Below are 20994 nucleotides of genomic sequence, written 5' to 3' on the forward strand. Positions count from 1 at the left end.
AAGGAAATGTCGAATTGAAGCATGTAGCAAGTAAGGACCAAGCAGCAGACATTTTCACAAAACCACTATCAAAAGAAATCTTCGACAGAGGCAAGAAATTGATAGGCATGATGAATAGAAGAAACATTTAAGTTTATAGAGGAATTTTGTTGAATAAACTTTAATGTTATAGTTAATGAGTTTTATTAATAAGATAGTGGAGAGATTAAGAGTCTGTTGTAGTTGGAAGGTCAAGAGATAGTGGTCAATTAATAGTATTTACTAATTATTATGTTTCCTAGAATAGCTGAAGTTTCTGAGTCTGTATAAAGACCAAGGATGTACTCTAATGAAATACAGAAGTTACAAAAAAACTCGCTTTCTTCTGTCAATTCATATATTTAATTAATTGTAAGAAATATTATATTCATTGTTGTTTAATGATTAGAACTAGTCAACGAGATTACGAGGAGTATCATGCACATTTGAAATACTTTAGCAGGATACATCATATGGTATCATCAAATATCACATCCTTATCTAGATTCACACGCCTAAGGAGAGTCTTCGATACCATATAAGGAAGAAATACTTGTAGAGAATGACGAAAATGCATATAGTATTCTCCTTGCATGTCCATGTAAGATTTCATATCCAGGTTACTATATAATTAAGATGTAGAGGATGACACTTAAGTTCACAATGTTGTCTAGCATGTTTCATATCAGAATGAGAAATCCTGGCGGTATAAGAGATTGAAGAGGAAATGAGTAGTTTGCATGCAACATAGTAGAATGAGTATTTTGCATGCAACATAGTAGAATGTATTTTTATATTATATAGGTATAATATTATTTTTTGTCCGGTATCTTTTGGTTGGGATTCATTTTGGTCCCTTAATTTTAAAAATGACAATTTTAATCCCTTAATTATCCAAATAGTGTCACATGTATCCTTGACATCAAAGGTGGTAGTCAAAGTCAATGAAGGATGTCACATGTTGCTTATGTGGATTTGTATGTGCTTATATGGATTAGTAGTTGCTTAGTTGGAATACTTAAGGGTAGTAGGGCTTCATTTACCTTATTTGTTAGAATTTTCTGAGGGAAATGTTTCATTCTTTCTGAAGAACGAATGCTGAGAGCGAAGGATGCAAAAGAAGAGTTGGGAACGAAGGCAGAGAACGAAGATACGAATGATGGCTGAGAATAAAGAAACGAAGGTTGAATAAAAAATAGGAAGACAAATTTACGGGTAAATCCAAAGTTCTCGTCTTTCAAATTTAGGGTTTTGTGGGTTTTCAATTTTCGACCCTTTTTAATATAGGGTTTACTTGGTTTTTAATTTACTGGGTGTAACTTGACTGATTTGACGTATAAAACTCATTTTAGGTTACATTCTTCGTATTAGGGCTTTTTTGTTGTTATTCAAAATATTAATTAGTGTTGTAGGCTTCTCTGTTAATTTTAGGAATTTGTGTTGTAGCTATGTGATTGTATGATTTTTAGTGTATGAATTTTTGTGGATTTTACGAATTTGTGTTGGTGTTGTTTCTAAAAGATATTATTTATTGATTATGAATAAGTAGTTTTCTTTTTAGGTAAAATAATAGATGACTTTGTTCATGTTTTTATCCACCATGGAGGTGAATTTGTAGATGTTAAGTATTCTACTTATGAAGGATTAGTTTCTGAGGTGAGATGTGATGTAGATAAATGGAGCTATTTTGAGGTGGTAGGGATGATTAAAGATTCGGTTATAAAGAAAATGGAACAATATTATATAAGGAGTCAACATTTGGTATGTTTACTTTGGGTGATGACAAAGGTGCCCAAGATGTAGCTGATTTGTGTAAGGTACATTTGAGTGTTCATATGTATGTACAACATCCTCTTTCTCAACTGACTATTATGATGGTCCTTTAGAGGAAGAGACCACAAACCCAGAGGATGTTGTTAATCTTGATGAAGAAGATGTGATAGAAGATGAGATTCTAAAACTGTATGAGGATGTTGTTAATGCGGATAAGGTGACTGAGAATATAGTTGGAGGTAAGGGTATTGAGATGGATGATGGTGAGGTTAATGGGGGTGAAGTCAATGGTAGGGCTAAGGTGAATAGGGGTGAAGTGAATGTGACTGAAGTTGGTGGGGTTGAGGTGAATGAGGCTGAAGCTGGTGGGGTTGAGGTGAATGACGTTGAGTTAACAAATGCATAGGGTGAGGGATATATCTTCCAGGCCTCTAATTACTCTAGACTATGTTAGTAAATGTTGGGTACCTAGACCATATATTATTTGAAGATGACCGAGGCACCTGTATCATGCACATTTGGAATACTTCAGCAAGATACATCATATGGTATCTTCAAATATCACACCCTTATCTAGATTCACACGTCTGAAGGAGAGTCTTCGATACCATATGAGGAAGAAGTACTTCTAGAGAATGATGAAAATGCATATAGTATTATCCTTACATGTCCATGTATCTAAGACTTCATATCCAGGTTACTATATAGTTAAGATTTAGAGGATGACACTTAAGTTCACAATGTTATCTAGCAGGTTTCATATGAGAATGAGGAATCCTTACGGTATAAGAGATTGAGGAGGAAGATGACTAGTTTGCATGCAACATAGTAAAATGTATTTTTACATTATATATGTTTAATATCCTTTTTGTCCAGTATCTTTTGATTGGGGTTCATTTTGGTCCCTTAATTTTAAAAACGACCATTTTGATCCTTTAATTATTCAAACCGTGTCACATGTGTCGCATCCACCTCGATTGGATCCTTTAAATCTTCATAAATCTTCCACTCAAACTTACTGAATCTAATATTCCCTTCATTATCGATTGTTGGTTAATGATACTCGATCTTAACCACCTTTCTATTCTCGGTATGGTGCAAAAGATAATCCAGTTTGGATTTCAGAACATCTAGAGGGGTGCCTTATGTGAGTCTAAAATCAACTGGAGATTTCACGTTGTTGAAATACACAAACGCGAGATACCAATATTGAGACATTTTGAGATGTTATTTTAACAATATATCATGCATATTTATATGTTTGGAATCATTATAGCTCACACAAACTTGTCGGTGCAATCACAATCCTACAAAAATATCGGCAAAATCTCAATCGTTGAAAATTAACACTATCAAATTTTCCAGTGTTATGAGAAAAATCCGATAATCAATGGAGGTTTTTAAAAAACCAGTAATCTCAGGGTGTGTTTGTTTGAAAGATTAAATTTATAATCCTTGGAATGTTATTTCTTAGGCTACTAATATCTTGCCAAAATAATATCATGAAGATACTGTCATAACAACACATTATGTGAAGATAATGTCATAACAGTACATTATGACATTAGATGTACATATCTTCATTTTACTATTCATAGCATCAGTTTATATGGAAATGATTTAATATTAGGCAACTATATTTAGAATGATTAGATATTGTATTCAACCTTGTACTTGTATATATATCAGATCAAGAATCAATGAAAACCATGATATTTCATAACAAACTAATATTTGTTATGGTATCAGAGCTACGATACATAATAGAAACAAAGCCAATGTTTGAATCATGTCAGATAATGAAGACTCTGCACCTTCAACAAACAGCAACAGCAACAGCAAGAGCATAAAGACAGTCAACAATGGCGATGGAGTTGTCATCAGAAAAATCATTTCCCCTTATGATATCACTTCCAACGACAATCCTGGAAGTTTGATAACTCATGTGCAATTAAAGGGAGAAAACTATGATGAATGGGCTCGTTCAATCAGAACAGCTCTTCGAGCACGGAAGAAATTCGATTTTATCGATGGAACAATTGGCAAACCCGACGACGGATCTTCAGATCTTGAAGATTGGTGGACAAACAACTCATTATTGGTGTCTTGGATCATGAATACCATTGAACCTTCGCTGTGATCGACTATGTCGCACATGGAGGTAGCTATGGATCTTTGGAACGACATCCATGAGCAGTTTTCCATTGTGAATGGACCACTTATTCAACAGCTCAAAGCCGAACTAGTTGAATGCAAGCAGAAAGGTTTAACCATTGTGACATACTATGGAAAACTGAAAAAATTGTGGGAAGAATTGGTGAATTATGATCAGATTCTGACATGCAAGTGCGGACTGCGTACGTGCAATATCAGCAACAAAATTACAAAGAAACGTGAGGAGGAGAAAGTTCACCAGTTTCTCATGGGATTGGATGATACTCTCTACGGGACAGACCGGTCTAATCTTCTTGCCCAGGATCCTCTACCTACACTTAACAAAGTGTACGCAACACCGGTGCAAGAGGAACGACTACGCGGAATAACTCGTGTGACAGAAGAACATGGTGAAGCAATGGCATTTGCAGTACACTCAAACTTCAAACACAAAGAGAAAGGAAGGTTATATAGTCACTGCAATCAAACTAGGCATGATTCAGAAGGTTGTTTTCAACTCATAGGATATCCTGAATGGTGGGGAGATCGACCACGTGGACCAATGAAGGGGTCTGGACGCGGGAAACCAGAACGATTCAATAACAGAAGTCGAGGTGGTACCGCTAAGGCTCACATAGCACAAGCAAAGGGGGCAACAAAAAAGATCACTATTGAAGTTCCAGAGGCTGATTTCGGTCTTACTAGTGATCAATTGCAAACACTAGCTAGCCTTTTAAACAATGTCAAATCTATACCTATAGATAAAGGGGATACATGAAAATGGTATGGCCTTTTTTTCTTCCAATTTTATCCTTTATCAATTGTTACAATTACTATCAATTATTAAATTTTAAAAAAAAACAAAAAAAACTCATTTATTAAATATGTAACCTCCATGAACACATCAAATAACTTCCTCCAACACATCAAATATACTAAATAACTTCCTCCAACACCACTATATATGATAACTGCATATTTCAAAAATAAAAACATTTATTTCTTTCTCTCTCTCTTTTTTTTCTCTCTCCACACGAAAGTTAGGAGAAAAAGTCATAATCATACCAACCCCACATTTGTCTCCTTCCTCTTTTACTATATATCTCTCTTCCATAACCAAATCATTTTCTCAAATTCATCTTTTCTTCATTTCTTTTCTTCTTTGTCATAGTTAAGTAACATTCCCTTAATGTCTTAAATCGAGAGTGGATACACACTTCTCCTTTATTCCAAATCAAATATCATATTATTCTCATTTTTTCCCTTTTCCGTGTTGTTTAATTTTTTTTATTCAATCTCTTTTCATTCTCAAAATATCTCACAAAACCACATATATTTTCATTATTTTTGAAGAACTCAGTTTCGATAATATTATGGAGTTTTAATTTTAATATTCAAGATGGCTACTATCATATAATGAATTTAAGTGCTTCTTTTGAGTAAAATCTATAATAAATTTAGCGTCTAATTGCCTTTGTAATTTTAAAAATATAAACATAAAAAATAACTATATCGTAAATCCACTACAAATTACTATCCAATAATGATATTTTACATGAAAAGTTTTTTTTACGGATAATGTCAATTAAACTACATGAAACAAAGCAAATTGAAATTTGTGATCATCTACCTTAAAAGAAAGATCAGTTCTTCATGTTAATAGATAGTTAATTCAAACTTATGATTATATCAAAATAACTAACTTTCAATTTGTATTTACCTTTATATTTGTTTTCAGAGATCTTATATCATGAAATACCGCATGATTAAAGACAACCACCACCTTATCAATTTGCAAGTGTTGAGAGACATCAGAAGTAAGGTTAGATTACAAGTGAATTTGAGACATCAGGAGTAAGATTAGATTACAAGTGAATTTGTGTTCTTGGATTTTAATACTTATGCTTATTCATAGAAGGTAAGTCCAACCACCTTATCAATTTGTATTTACCTTTATATTTGTGTTCTTGAATTTGTTGTTTGAAAATTTTAAAGTTTTGACTATCATACAATAAATATGTAAATTTAATATTTAGAATTTTTGTGCTTCTAATGAAAGTAAGTTGACTTATACTTTCCCACATTATCCATTGAGATAAAAAAAAAATCTATGATATACGCAACCTCTAACTCAATAGATTTTTCATATTGTTTGATATGTTCTTCTTTATAGAAGTTTAAATCTTTGATAACTAAGATGATGAAACAAAATATTTTGTGAGTTATAAATATAATTAAAGAAAACTATTTCTTTATAAAAATCATATTGATATACCTTTTCATCGAGGAGAAGTAACTAAATACTAAAAGTTTGTCATGGATTAATTGATTTAGTGGATTGTCATGTCCACAGCTTTAATTAATTTAATTAGTTATATTTAATTAACTTAAAAATAAAATAAAAAGACCACATATATATTTAGGTAACGGCCTAAACAAAATGCAACAGACAGAATCCAATTGATTTAGTGGGGGTGTGATGTTCACAACTTAAATTAATTTAATGGACTGACATACTATAATAATTTAATTATTAATTAATTATTAAAATAATTAGTTAAACAAAATTTAACTATTAATTAATAATAAATAAATTGGTGGAAATTTTGGGTAAGATAATATTTTATTACTTAAAAGAAAACAATATTAACGTATTTTGGGTAACATACAAAGTATAATGCTTATTTTAATATATTTTCATAATTTGAATAATAAACCCATCTTATTCACTGCAACACTTATTTTAACGTATTTTAAATAAAGTGTAATACAATAATATATTATATAATTATTACATAAGTGATATATTTAATATATTTTAACTGTGTTAGATTACGTAGAAATAATTTAATTATTAAAATTATTTTGAATGCGAAAATTCAATATTATGTGAAAAAAAAAACGGAAATGAAATCTCACTAAAAAATATCACATTATTTCACTTTTAATAATTAAATTCTTATATTATGACTCCATCTGTTGTAGTGTTAACGTTAACATCAATTTATCAACATTTATGTACGTCATGCAACATATTATGACTAAAAAGCACAAAATAGGTTATTTGCGGAAATCAACAACATATTTAAATTTATAGTATACTTGAAATTGTGTGGTGTTCTTATAAAAATCCTCAAAGTTTAATGCAGAAACATGAAAAAGATGCATGACTCAATTGAAGTTACTGAAATAATTTAAAATTTCTGGAAAAGTAACCAAAAGAGATAAAAAAAATTAAAAATGTAAGGGAATAGAAAGTGTTAGAGAGAAGAAAAGTATCACTACAGTGAGCTGGATTAGAAAGGAAAAGGAAAGCACATAGAGATGCAAGAAGTGGGAGATTAGGATTGAAGCAAGTCATGGTGAGTAGTTGTGTTCGAAAGGATAAAGATGTTTTGAAGAATTGATAAACTAAACTTGAGAAAAGTGTAAACTTTGAAGAGATGAAGTAAAAATGGAGCCTAGGTAGTAACAGGTATAAATGCTTCTTTCACACGTGGCTGACATGCAAGTAATAACTTAAACTCATTTACAAGTATAAGTGCATATTTTGTAGACACATGAACAATATAATGTGACTAGAATCTGTTGCATCCATTGATCATTTAAGATACATATAGAAACACCCCACACCACTAACAAAAATAAGAAAGGATAAGTAACAAAATACAAACGAATATAACTTCAAAATATTTGTATAATCAACTTTGTGATATGCTCTTTCATATTTATTTTGCATTGCATTTTGACTTTGTTCTCTCTTATAGAATACAATTTTTTTAATTGGAATTTTAAGGTAAAGATGAAGATGAAATAAATATTTTTGATACTGTGTAATATTTATGCATCTAAATATGAAAATAATTACCAAGTACATGTATGAAAATAATTACCAAGTACACAATTTTTTTAATTATATTGTGTTATTTATTTAAAAAGAACTAAAGATAAATTATGCCATCTATATATAGGTATAACTAACTTATAACATGCATAATTAATTTTATTTAGTCTATAATATATAGTGATTGAAGAAGAAAAATTATATCAAATCATCTTCTGATGATATATCAATTTTCGATCAATTGTTTTTGTAGAGGATTCGGTATAGTTTCCAGTTGACAATTACATTAATAAAATGGAAAATAATACCCGTCAAATATCAAGTCAACAACAGAGGTCAAGAAGGACCGAAAATGAAAGGAAGAGGAGACAAAATATGAGCAACGAGCAGAGAGAAAATAATTTGTCGAGACGACGTGAAAATTATAGGCGGCGAAAAGAGCAAGAGAAACAAGCTCAAACATCTCGCCCTATAAACAGTCAGTCGAGAGTTCCATTTCAAAATTTTACAAATATGACTTTTCCAAGATCACACTTTCAAGGAACTCATGACAGTGAAGCTGGCCCAAGTAGAATTACACATGTTAATGATGTTGCACTTGGTTGGTGATGATCAATATATATATATATATATATATATATATATATATATATATATATATATATATATATATATATATATATATATATATATATATATATATATATATATATATATATATATATATATATATATATATATATATATATATATATATATATATTACATTTCATAATTTTATTCGCTTTCGCCATATCTTATTTTATGTATTTAAACCCGCAGATCGTAATTACACATCACCTAATCAACGAAACAACACGAGTCAATCCGATACAGGTATAAGTGATATAGTTCTAAGTATGCGAGTATTAATTTTTACAAATGTATATATATTAATTATTATTTTCGTATTAGATGATATGGATGTTGATGAAGCTTTGGAGGATGCAGTAATATCATATGTTAACATGGACGCCAGAGAAAATGGTGCATTATCACGTCGTCCTCAAGGTATGTTCGTAAAAAATTTGCTTCAAATAAATGTAGCATTTGCTCATGTGATGTAAAATTTAAAATCATGCAATATTAAAATATAATAATTGAGGCATCTTGCATATATTTTTTATTTGTACTTTAGATTTTAGATAATATTTAGTAATCAATATCAAACTTCTGCTTGTAGAATCAGGACATGCTTTTCGAGCAAAGCACAATATTGCTCAAAATTTCAAAAATAATATGATGATGGCAAAATCTCGGTTGTCTCATCCATTTACCTGTAGACACTGCAATGCAAGATTGTTTCATCATGAATCACGTGACACGTGTTGTAATGGTGGAAAGGTATCATTCTCACGAGTTGATGCTCCTATAGAATTGCAACAATTATTTTTGGATGGTTCAGTTGAAGGAAAACATTTTAGGCAACATATTCGAAGTTATAATCATGTGCTTTCATTCACTTCAATTGGTGTTCATGTTGATGAGAATATTCTTGCATCTGGTCGTGGTATATACACATTTCATGCTCAAGGTGCTTTTTACCATAACATAGGAGGTTTCTATCCAAATGAGGGTGTTAGGCCGCATTTCTTACAACTATACATCTACGACACCGATAATGAGCTACATAATAGAATGCAGGAAAATCCACAGCTGCACCAAAATGTAGTTCACAAATTACAGAAAATGCTCCATCAGTTTAATCCTTTTGTAATTAGGTTCAAGCAACTTTCAATACTTCCAAATATCAGTGAATGTAGCCTCATACTTAAGGAGCGTCCAAGTAATCACCATCAATACAATCTTCCAACTGCTGAACAAGTTGCGGGAATTATTGTTGGATGTGATGTAGATTTTATGGATTATGGAAGGGATATTAATGTCATTCGCTGTGATGGAAATCTCAAGAAAGTTCAAGAGACAAAGGGATATTATGATCCTTTGCAATACCCTGTATTGTTTCCATTTGGGACGCATGGTTGGGACATTAACACAACAAAATGCAATGGACGAAGAGTGCCATGTCGAGCATATTACAGTTACATGCTTCAGGTAAATTTGGATTAATTTTAGTAGATAATCTACTTAGCTAAGTGTTGTTTAAAAAACTTTACATTTAACACCGACATTTTTTTCAATCAACTGTAGATTCGCCCAAATGATCAATCAATGTTGTTAAATGCGGGTCGACTGTTGCAACAATATGTTGTAGACAATTATGTCAAAATTGAATCAGGGAGATTAAGGTGGATTAAAGAGCACCAAAGTGATATACGTTCTGAATTCTACCAAGGTTTACATGATGCTTTGCATGTTGGTGAAACTAATGCAGGTACAACTTCATATAGCATAAATATACAGTTTTAGATTAATAATTAGTTGTACTTCTAATGCTAATAATTCATATATTCTAATACTAATGCATTTCATGAATCATCGTAGAGAACATTGGAAAAAGAACAATATTGCCATCATCATTTATTGGTGGTCGTCGAGACATGACACAACGTTATGAAGATGGCATGGCTATTGTTCTTAATGGCGGTAAACCAAATATTTTTCTAACAATGACATGCAATCCTTCTTGGAGTGAGATAACATCAGAACTTTTTCCTTTTCAAACACCACAAGATTGTCCAGATTTGCTAACAAGAATATTTCGTTCGAAATTTGAGAAATTGAAGGATGGTGTTATTAATAAAGGAGTCTTGGGTAAAGTTAAAAGCTACATGTATGTCACTGAATTTCAAATGTGAGGACTGCCGCATGTGCATATGTTGTTGGTCTTAGAAAGTAACGATAAGTTGCGTGACCCAAAAGATTATGATAGTATGGTAAGAGGAGAAATACCTAAATTAGAATGTGAACCACAGTTGCATGAAGCTGTTGTAAGACATATGATCCACGGGCCTTGCGGCATAATCAATCGAAAGTCTCCATGTATGAAAGACGGACATTGTAAAAAAAGGTATCCCAAATAATTCTTGGATGAAACACGTCAAGGCACTGACTCATATCCCGAGTATAGGAGAAGGTTTGATGAGTCTGTATCGTTAGGTAAAGATAGGTTTGTCGATAATAGATGGGTGGTTCCTTATAACCCTTGGTTACTGTTAAAGTATGACTGTCACATCAATGTAGAGATTTGCAGTAGCATTAGAAGTATCAAGTATCTATACAAATATGTGTACAAGGGCCCTGGTCGTGTGGCTATGGAGGTTCATAAAGGATCATACATGGATGAAGTTCAGCAATATGTTGATGCAAGATGGATTTGTGCTCCCGAGGCATTATGGAAAATATTTCGATTCACTATTTACCGATTATATCCTTCGGTTGAAAGATTGCATATCCACTTGTTGAACCGTCATCAAGTGCGCTTTTATGATCATCAGCAAATTGCAGATGTGTTAAATAATGAACGCAACTCCAAAACAATGCTCACACAATTCTTTGCATTGAATCTATGAGATCCACAAGCAAGAAAGTATCTGTATAGAGAGATTCCAAAGCATTATTGTTGGAACAAGCGGGATATGGAATGGCATCATAGGCGATCAACAAGAAAATTTATCGGGAGAATCTATACGGTATCACTTCGGAGGGAGATAAGTTTTACTTGCGACTGTTGTTATCTCATGTCACAGGTCCAACCAGTTGGGAATATATTCTTACAAATAATGGCATGACTTTCAGTACATTCAAAAAATCAGCCGAGGATAGGGGGTTTCTAGAGACTGATCATAGTATTCGTGATTGTTTGGTTAAGGCTACGAGTCTCCGAATGCCATATGTTTTACGAAGGTTATTCGTGACGATTTTAATATTTTGTGAACCTACTGATGTTAGAGGCCATTGGAATGAGTTTTGTTAGACTATGGCACGGATCTAGAAGGGGGGGGGGGTTGAATAGATCCCAATTAAAAAATAAGTCGGCGTTACCAATTGAAAAATTGGTTTTGAAAATTTGTTTTAAGTGCGGAAGCGGCCGAGGAAAATATAGTCTAAAACGAACTGTTATTGGAAAACCGGATATGCGTCAAGCCTATGGATTAGTGATAATGTGGAATAAGAATCACTACACTAGTCACACAATCAATGATTTGTTTCACTTACTAGGATTCCTAGTTCCAATGATTCAAATAGAAAATCAAACTAGATACACATTTAAGATAATTTTGGTTTAGGCAAATTATCAAACACTTGGTGTGTGAAAACACTCCAAGTGATATTTGTGTTGAGTAAGTGATTCCAATTAATCTAGTACAATATCCTATTATACTTTGGATTCAAAAACAGAGTTTTAACCTCTTACTCAATTAATATCAAGGTTTGATAAAAGTGCTTATACAAAAATCACTTAATTTTAAGCTGAAAACAAATATGCAGAAAATTAGAGAAGACACAGATTTGATGAGGCAGTTCCCCCGCCGTCCTCGCTTCGGGGTACGTCTGCCCTCAATTCTAAAACTAGAATTGAGATGATTTAATAGATATCACCTGTTGAATTTAACCGTTTATACAAGGATTGCAAAGCAAATATACAACAAAACTCTCAAGACGTTGAATGTTGCTTCCACTCCTTGTTCCTTGATTCAAGGTGAATCAAGTCCTTCGATTGTTGTTGATAGACCTCTGATTCCAGCCCATTTGTTGAATAACCCTCAGTTCTTCAAACCCTCGGCTCGGCTGATCTCAACTACAACAAATCGAACCCGAAATCTTCCCTTCAATATCACTGAATCCGCTACTAGATTGACGAAGACTTCCTCTTCTCAATCACCTTCGCTCAGCTGAAAATTGATGAAGAAATTCATCCAAAAACCCCCAAACACAAACCAGTCTTGGAGGACAAAACCCTAACGGTTTTATTCAAGAAAAAACCTGTCACAAGCTTCAACCCGAACCGGATTCCCCAATCACGGCTTCGAACCTTATCACCTTTGACCAATCACAAAGCACCTCAAAAATGGTTGTGTGTAGTTGATGTGTTGTGAGATGTTGAAGATGAAGATGATGAATCTTGGACACCTATTTCACTTTTTCTTGTTTCTTTGAACACTTGAATCAAAAATCAAAATGTTAGTTGATACAAGTAACTTAAAATTCTATTTATAGTAACCAACCAACCAACCCACTTAACAGCTTTTCAAACAGAGTGGGAAACATCAGAAAACTGAATTTGCGCACGAACGGTCGACCATAGCAGGACTATGCTTCGACGCATGGCCTGCAGTTTTGGTCAGACTGAACAATGCTTCAGTATGCGTCGACCATAGGTCGGCGTGCGCTGACCCGTGGTTTATGCGCTGACCCTTGCGGTCGACGCAAGCATATTGTGCGCTAACCCGTGGGAAAAGCGCTGTGTTCATGCGCTGACCCGTGGGGAATGTACTATGTCATGCGCCGACCCTACGGTCGACTCATCCCCTGCAGATCTGCAAAATATAACATTTTTGTGGTTTTCATGCCTTTTGTCATGACCACACTTAATCCACATATGTTGTACAAAATATACCAGTACATATGAGCAATGAAAGGGATATGATAGGTGATACGTTGCATTTGTTTTGTAGAGGTGGAATCGACATTGCCGATTCATCCATGGTGGTTATTTGTCATCATCGAAACCTATGATTGTATGTTGTATGACAGTTTGCCCTTACATACTCCCCCTTTTTGATGATGACAACCTGTGTGAAACCAAAGAGAAAACAACATGCAATATTTACACATATTTTACACACTCCCCCTTTCTTTTGTAATCTAAGACTGTCTAACAAACTGTTGTGAATATCATCTTGGCTTTGGTTTGGTACATGGTCTTCTCCCCCTTTGACAACATCAAAAAGAGAAAAAGAACGAGTAGTCAACGTAACAGAAAATATAACAGGAGATAACAATATCAGATGACAATATCACATCAAATATCATTACTGAACGATAGTCATTAATTAAACGGAGATAATCATTAAATTTGATTTGCACAAACAAGCATAACAGAAAAATGAATACAGTCAAACAACAAAAATGTAGATGCATATGTAGTTCTATGTCCTAATGGCCTCGTCCTCGACTGAAACAAGCATCCGTTATTTGATCAGCAACACTATCGAGATACTTGAGGCCCACATCGACGGACCGCTCCTGTCGTTCAAACGTTTCAGTGAACGATGCATACCGTTCACTCATGTTGGTAGAGAGGCTATCGAGCCTCTCATTTTGTGCTTGAAGCTGGCTGCTAATATGAGCATAGCACTCATCCTGAGTTTGTATGAAGGATTGTTGAGCCAGCTGTATATTTCGCATCATATCTAAAAGCTCAGACGAGTTGCCTTATTGCGGAGGAGACGGTGGAGATGCTTCAGCACCATGTTGATATGGCTGATAGAATTGTCGTTGCGTTGACCAGCCCATATCTTGCCATTCACCCCAGCCACCCTGGTTGGGAGCATTTTCTTCAGTTGAATGTGAACTCTGAACCCAAGCGGAGTGATTGTAGTCGTGTGTGTCCGCTTGTAGAGGACTATCATGCTGGTCAAATGCTTGTCCAGCTCCTTCTTCTTCATTTTCCTCTTGATCTTCTTCTTCACTTTCATCACTTTCATCATCTTCTTCAACATTCGTAGGAACAAACCCTCGGCGAACAAATTTGTATATTCTCCGCTCATCACACCAAAAATATCCCATCATAGACAAAGTTTTTGGGCTGAATTCTTTGTCTGAGGAAATGGAGGTATACGGAAAGGACGGATAATCAACGTCAGCTACCGTAAGGACCTCTTGAATGAAAGATCCATAGGCCAGAGCCGTTCCTTGTCCGGAGTCTCGTAAGCTGAACATCCTACTAGCAATGTAGTAGGGCCAGTTTATTTTCCGCTGATTCTTTAAGATGTATATGAGATGAACTTCAGCTTGTTCAACTCGGGAGAGACCACCCTTCTTAGGTTGCAGTATGCGTGACACAATCCACTGGAGAATGCGCTCACCTGTTTTCAGTTTCCAGGCAGTGACAGTTCGTGGGAACGCGTCACTGTTTACAATGTGGTCCGGGTAGGGTCGTCTCAGCATAGCGTTCAGAGCACTCTTAAATTCATACCCTTCGATTGTGTGAGAATCAGTTACCTCAGCGAGAGGATTTTCATCAGCAGCCACAGTCGTGTCAAAAAATTTATTCCAAACGGCAGACTTAAAGGATACCTTTGTTGTGCCGATTCTGGAGTGAAACCTTTGACCACGAAACTTGTCATGAAGACAGGTGTAGAACACACGGACCAGGTCCTCACTATATTTGGCATTGCATTCTAGGAAGTTGACAATGGCGTGATACTGTAGCAGAGACATGATTTCTACGAGATGCATCCGCTCTGCTATGAGTTTGTAGAATGCATGTTGCCGCACAACTCCTCTTTTACCAATGTCCTTGTTGAAGGTGTTGACAAGTGCTGGTGGAACTAATGACACAACGGTGATGGGTAAGGAGGCAGAGGATGTTTCCCTTGATCTCTTACCGGTAGGTCTTCGGGATGAGGAGGCCATGGGTAATGGTTCTGAGGCTTTTTGCAAAAGAGAGAGTGAAGATTGGTGTAAGTGTGTTGAGAATGATTGTCAAGAAAGAAGTTTGCCCTTTTTGTAGATGAGAATTTAGGGTTTTGGGAAGAGGAGAGGCCAAGAGACAATAGGCACTAGGTAGATGCAACTTACAATGTAATGAGTTGAATGCACAATGAATTCAAATTTGAAATGGTAAATGCATGGGAAGTTTGAAGGTTTTCTGCAGAGAAAAACTGAGTTTTCGTGCGATGCGTCGACCATACACTATGCATGCGTCGACGCATACTGTTTGGATTTTGAAAAACAGAAAGATTTTTAAGTGTGCGTCGACCATTGCCCTGTTACGGTCGACTCATACAGGCAAAATTTCCAGTTTTTCACTTTTCTGCACATACGCTCACATGTTTGATGCATAATTAGAATGCCACACAACATTAAACATCCAAAGAGATACGTCATATATATATATACAATATTATTATGCAGTACAACTATTTAACCATGAAAATTTGGAGAGAGAGAGAGAGAGAGAGAGAGAGAGAGAGAGAAAGGTAAAGGAACAATATCACCTCGATGCCGGAGTAACTTGATGAACAATAAACTTGTGCTTGCAACAACATCAACTTGTTAGAAGTACAAGATTATAGTCTTAAATGAAATAAGATAAAACCAGCAATTTATAATGCCCGTTCCGAAATATCGAGAATACCAAGTTCTCGGCGAATATGAAAGAAAGGCTCAATAGCTAGCGGCTTTGTGAAGATGTCCGCTAGTTGGTTTTTAGTGTCAACATGTTGGAATACAACATCGCCTTTCTCTACATGGTCCCGAAGAAAATGGTGTCGAATTTCGATATGTTTGGTGCGAGAATGCAGCACAGGATTTTTGGTAAGATTAATGGCACTTGTATTGTCACAGAAAATGGGAATACGTTCGAGTTTGAGATTAAAATCCAATAGTTGTTGCTTAACCCATAGGATTTGTGCATAACAACTACCGGCGGCAACGTATTCCGCTTCGGCGGTTGACAAAGCAACAGAAACTTGTTTCTTGCTATGCCAACTGACCAAAGAATTTGAAAATAAGTGAAAAGTGCCACTAGTGCTTTTCCTATCCGATTTGCAACCGGCAAAATCGGAATCGGAGAAGCCTACCAATGAGCAATCATTTCCTTTGGAATACCATAGTCCGTACTTCGGAGTACCGGATAGGTATCGAAGTATCCGTTTGACAGCTTTTAGATGGGATTCCTTGGGACATGATTGGTATCTTGCGCACATACACACGCTAAACATAATGTCGGGACGAGAAGCAGTAAAATAGAGAAGAGATCCAATCATACCTCTATACCTTTTTACCTCTACGTCCTTACCGTTTTCATCTTTATTCAAGTTTGCACATGTTGGTATGGGGGTGTCAATGGCCTTAGCTTTTGCCATGTCAAATCTCTTGATAAGGTCCAAACAATACTTTGTTTGACTCACGAATGTTCCTTCATTGAGTTGTTTAATTTGCAAACCGAGAAAGTATGTGAGCTCCCCCATCATACTCATCTCGAATTCACCCTGCATAAGATCAGAAAATTCTCTCACGAGATTCATGTTAGTAGACCCAAATATAATATCGTCAACATAAATTTGTACTAATATCAAGTGCTTTCCTTGACGTTTAATGAAGAGTGTTGTGTCAACCTTTCCTCTTGAGTAACCTTGATCAAGCAAAAATTTACTTAGTCGCTCATACCAAGCTCTAGGAGCTTGTTTGAGACCATATAAAGCCCTTTTTAGTTTGTAAACATGATTGGATACTCATGAGATTCAAAACCCGGAGGTTGTGCGACGTAGACCTCTTCATTTATGTGACCGTTAAGGAACGCACTTTTAACATCCATTTGGAATAGTTTAAAGTCTTTCGCACAAGCGAAGGCAAGGAAGGCGTATAGCCTCGAGTCGGGCAATCGGCGCATAAGTTTCCTCATAGTCGATGCCTTCCTCTTGGTTATACCCTTACGTGACTAAACGCGCCTTGTTACGGGTTATTACCCCGTTTTCGTCTAACTTGTTCCTAAACACCCATCGGGTGCTGATTACTTGATGACCTCGCGGAGGAGGGACAAGGTCCCAAACCTCATTTCTAGTAAATTGATTTAATTCCTCCTACATTGACAAAAACCAGTGTTCATCGAGTAGGGCTTCTTTAGGGTTTTTAGGTTCTATTTGTGAAACGAAAGCGAAGTGATAACAGAAATTACTTAGCTTCGATCGAGTTGTAACACCCTTTGAGATATCTCCGAGAATGTTGTCAATTGGATGGTCTTTGGAAGACTTCCAAGCTTGAGGGAGATCATCGTTTGAAGGCGGATGAGCTACCTCGGTTTCCTCATGGTGTACATCTTTATCCTCCTCAACTTTGACTTTGTCGGGTTGATCAATCCCCGGCTCGCCACCCTTGAGTATGTCTTTCGTAGATGTACCTGCACCATGAACAACACTACCTTTTCCGACGTTTCTCGGATAGGATTCATCAAAAGTGACATGTACAGACTCTTCCACAGCAAGTAATCGTTTGTTATATATTCTATATGCTTTACTCGATTGAGAGTATCCGAGGAAGATACCTTCGTCGGCCTTGGAATCGAATTTGCCCAAGTTTTCCTTTCCATTATTTAATACAAAACATTTGCAACCGAAAACATGTAAGTGAGAAACATTTGGCTTTCGCCATTTTAAAAGCTCATACGGTGTTTTATTTAGAATGGGGCGAATGAGCACCCTATTCAAAACATAACAAGCCATACTAATGGCGTCGGCCCAAAAATATTTCGGTAAACCACTTTCGTTAATCATTGTTCTTCCCAATTCTTCCAAAATTCGATTTTTACGCTCCACAACCCCATTTTGTTGAGGAGTACGTGGAGTGGAGAAGTTATGATCGATACCATGGTTACCGCAATATTCTTCAAATAAATGGTTTTCGAACTCACCCCCATGGTCGCTTCTAATTGAAACAATGTTTGTATTTAATTTATTTTGGGAAAGCTTAGCAAACCTTTCAAAGGCGGCGAACGTATCGCTCTTGCTTACTAAAAAGATAGTCCAATAAAATCTAGAAAAGTCATCCACTATTACGAAACCGTAATAATTTCTCCTAGACTTTTAATCCTAGATGGCCCAAATAAGTCCATATGAAGAAGTTCGAGAGGTCTCGTTGTTGAAACAATATTTTTGGATTTAAATGAGATCCTCATTTGCTTCCCTTTTTGACAAGCATCACAAAGGTGATCCTTGGTGAACTTTATTTTGGGGAGACCTAAGACTAGATCTTTTGAGACTATTTTGTTTAGTAAGTCAAAGTTAACATGTGCTAAACGCCTATGCCATAACCATGAATCTTCACTCATTGTTACAAGGCATTTGTCACTTGTTAACGATACTTCGTTCAAGTCTAACATATAGACATTATTCACTCGCAGGCCATTAAACATACTCTTCTTATCATCATTATGTACAATTTTGCAACAGTCTTTTGAAAACGATACATTGTATCCTTTGTCACATAATTGGCTGATGCTAAGTAGATTGTGTTTAAGACCTTCGACAAGCAATACATCAGAAATAGTAGTGGAAGAAGGGTTACCTACACTACCTTTACCTAGTATTGCTCCACGGTTGTTGTCACCATAGGTTACATATCCTTTCTTCTTAGCCACGAAGTCAATGAAGAGTGATATGTCTCCTGACATGTAACCTATGTGTTTAAGACCTTCGACAAGCAATACATCAGAAATAGTAGTGGAAGAAGGGTTACCTACACTACCTTTACCTAGTATTGCTCCACGGTTGTTGTCACCATAGGTTACATATCCTTTCTTCTTAGCCACGAAGTCAATGAAGAGTGATATGTCTCCTGACATGTGCCTTGAGCATCCACTGTCGAGAACCCATCTTCTTTCGATGGTCTCGAGGCATTGTACCTATGGAAATGAAATTAACACGAGAAGGTACCCAATGGCTTATTGGGTCCTGAATGGTGAGGAACGAAATGGTTGCATTTGGGCAGCCATTGATAAATGCCTTTAGGAACTAAAAATCTCCTAAATCTGCATTTAGCAATGGAGTGGCCTTTCTTGCAACAATAAAGACAAGAGAAATTTACATTTTGATTGCCTTTGCTATCTTCATCCTTTATAACATATTTATATTTTTGATATGGATTAACCATACTTTTTCGAAAGTTTGATTTATCGATTGCAAAGGTAATCTTGGGCTCAAGAGCCTTGTCAAGTTTGGCCTTTAGGTTTCTTACTTCACCTTGCAAAATGTAACAAGTATCACACCCAAAGTTCATCATTCTACTTCTAAGGTCCTCACAACCTGCTTTTGTGCTTTCTACTATAGAAGCCTTAAGTGCCTCAAGTTTCCTTTCGGATTCTCGAATTTTTTGTTCTAAATGAGTAAAAAATTGTTATTTGAGGCAAGCCTTTTAAAGGCCTTTTTAGCTTCACAGTGTAAAGTATCAAATGCAGCTTGTAATTCATGATGAGACATACTAGAGGATTTTTCATATTTAGCATATCGTACCTGTTTCTTTTTGTTCTTTTGATGAGCAGAGAGACATAGGTTTGCATTTTCATCTTCATCACTAGAACTTTCATCATCGGAGGAGTCTCTATCGCTCTCCCAAGCTATGTATGCTCTCCTTGGCTTTGATGATTTCTTGTGTGATTTGTATGATTCCTTTTCCTTTGTCTTCTTGTTCATCGGACAGTCCGGTTTGTAATGACCGGGCTTTCCACACGTATAGCACGACCCTCTAGTCATTTTACCTTTTGCGTCATCATATTTAGAGTACCTAGATTGTTTCCGGAAGTTTACCAAGTTCTTCTCGGAATGTTGGATACCGTTCTTTCTCACGTAACGATTGTAACGTTTAACGAACAACCCCATATCTTCGCTCTTGTCCTCTTCTTCTTCGTCGCTCGAGGAATAATCACTTTGCTCTTTTGCTTGAGACTTCGAGGAGGAAGTCTTAAGAGCTATGGATTTCTTTTCACTCACCTTTGCTTTGTCCTTCTTTTCTTTCTTTTCGTGTTGTTCTAGGCTCAAGAGTACTTGTTCGTGCTCTTGTAGTTTGCCAAATAATGTTGTCAAGTCTAATATGGTAAGATCATTCGCTTCTTTGATGGCGGTCACTTTCGGTTGCCATTCCCTGTTAAGACATCTCAAGATCTTATTAGTAGCAACATCATTGGAAACCGGCCTACCTAGTGAATGTAATCGATTGATAAGATGAGTAAATCTCTTTTGCATTTCAGCAATGGTTTCCCCTTGCTCCATGAAAAAGAGATCAAACTCTTGTGTTAGTGTGTTGATTCTTGCCAACTTAACATCGTTCGTCCCCTCATGGGCGATTTGTAGTGAATCCCACATGGCCTTAGCAGTAGGACAATGGGATACACGATAGTATTCATCTACACCTAATGAGGAGATTAGGATATTTTTGGCTTTCCAATCATAATTGTATTTCTTTTCATCATCATCGGTCCATTGTGCTTCGGGCTTAGGCACTAATTCATTATTCTCATTGGTCATGGTTATTTCAATTGGACC

The 20994-nt window shown here is 35.6% G+C and overlaps 1 protein-coding gene across 1 annotated transcript; it reads left to right on the forward strand.

Moving 5' to 3' along the window:
- The first annotated feature begins 8302 nt into the window (after nucleotides 1–8302).
- On the forward strand, nucleotides 8303–11301 carry LOC127137863 (uncharacterized). Its single transcript, XM_051064282.1, has 7 exons — nucleotides 8303–8390; nucleotides 8612–8665; nucleotides 8744–8839; nucleotides 9012–9883; nucleotides 9980–10163; nucleotides 10274–10562; nucleotides 10860–11301. Exons 1-7 carry the CDS (start codon nucleotides 8303–8305, stop codon nucleotides 11299–11301), a joined length of 2025 nt encoding a protein of 674 aa, XP_050920239.1.
- The last annotated feature ends 9693 nt before the right edge of the window (nucleotides 11302–20994 follow it).

The sequence above is a fragment of the Lathyrus oleraceus genome, chromosome 4 (genome assembly GCF_024323335.1).
Source record: "Lathyrus oleraceus cultivar Zhongwan6 chromosome 4, CAAS_Psat_ZW6_1.0, whole genome shotgun sequence".
In the NCBI taxonomy this organism is placed as follows: Eukaryota; Viridiplantae; Streptophyta; class Magnoliopsida; order Fabales; family Fabaceae; genus Lathyrus; species Lathyrus oleraceus.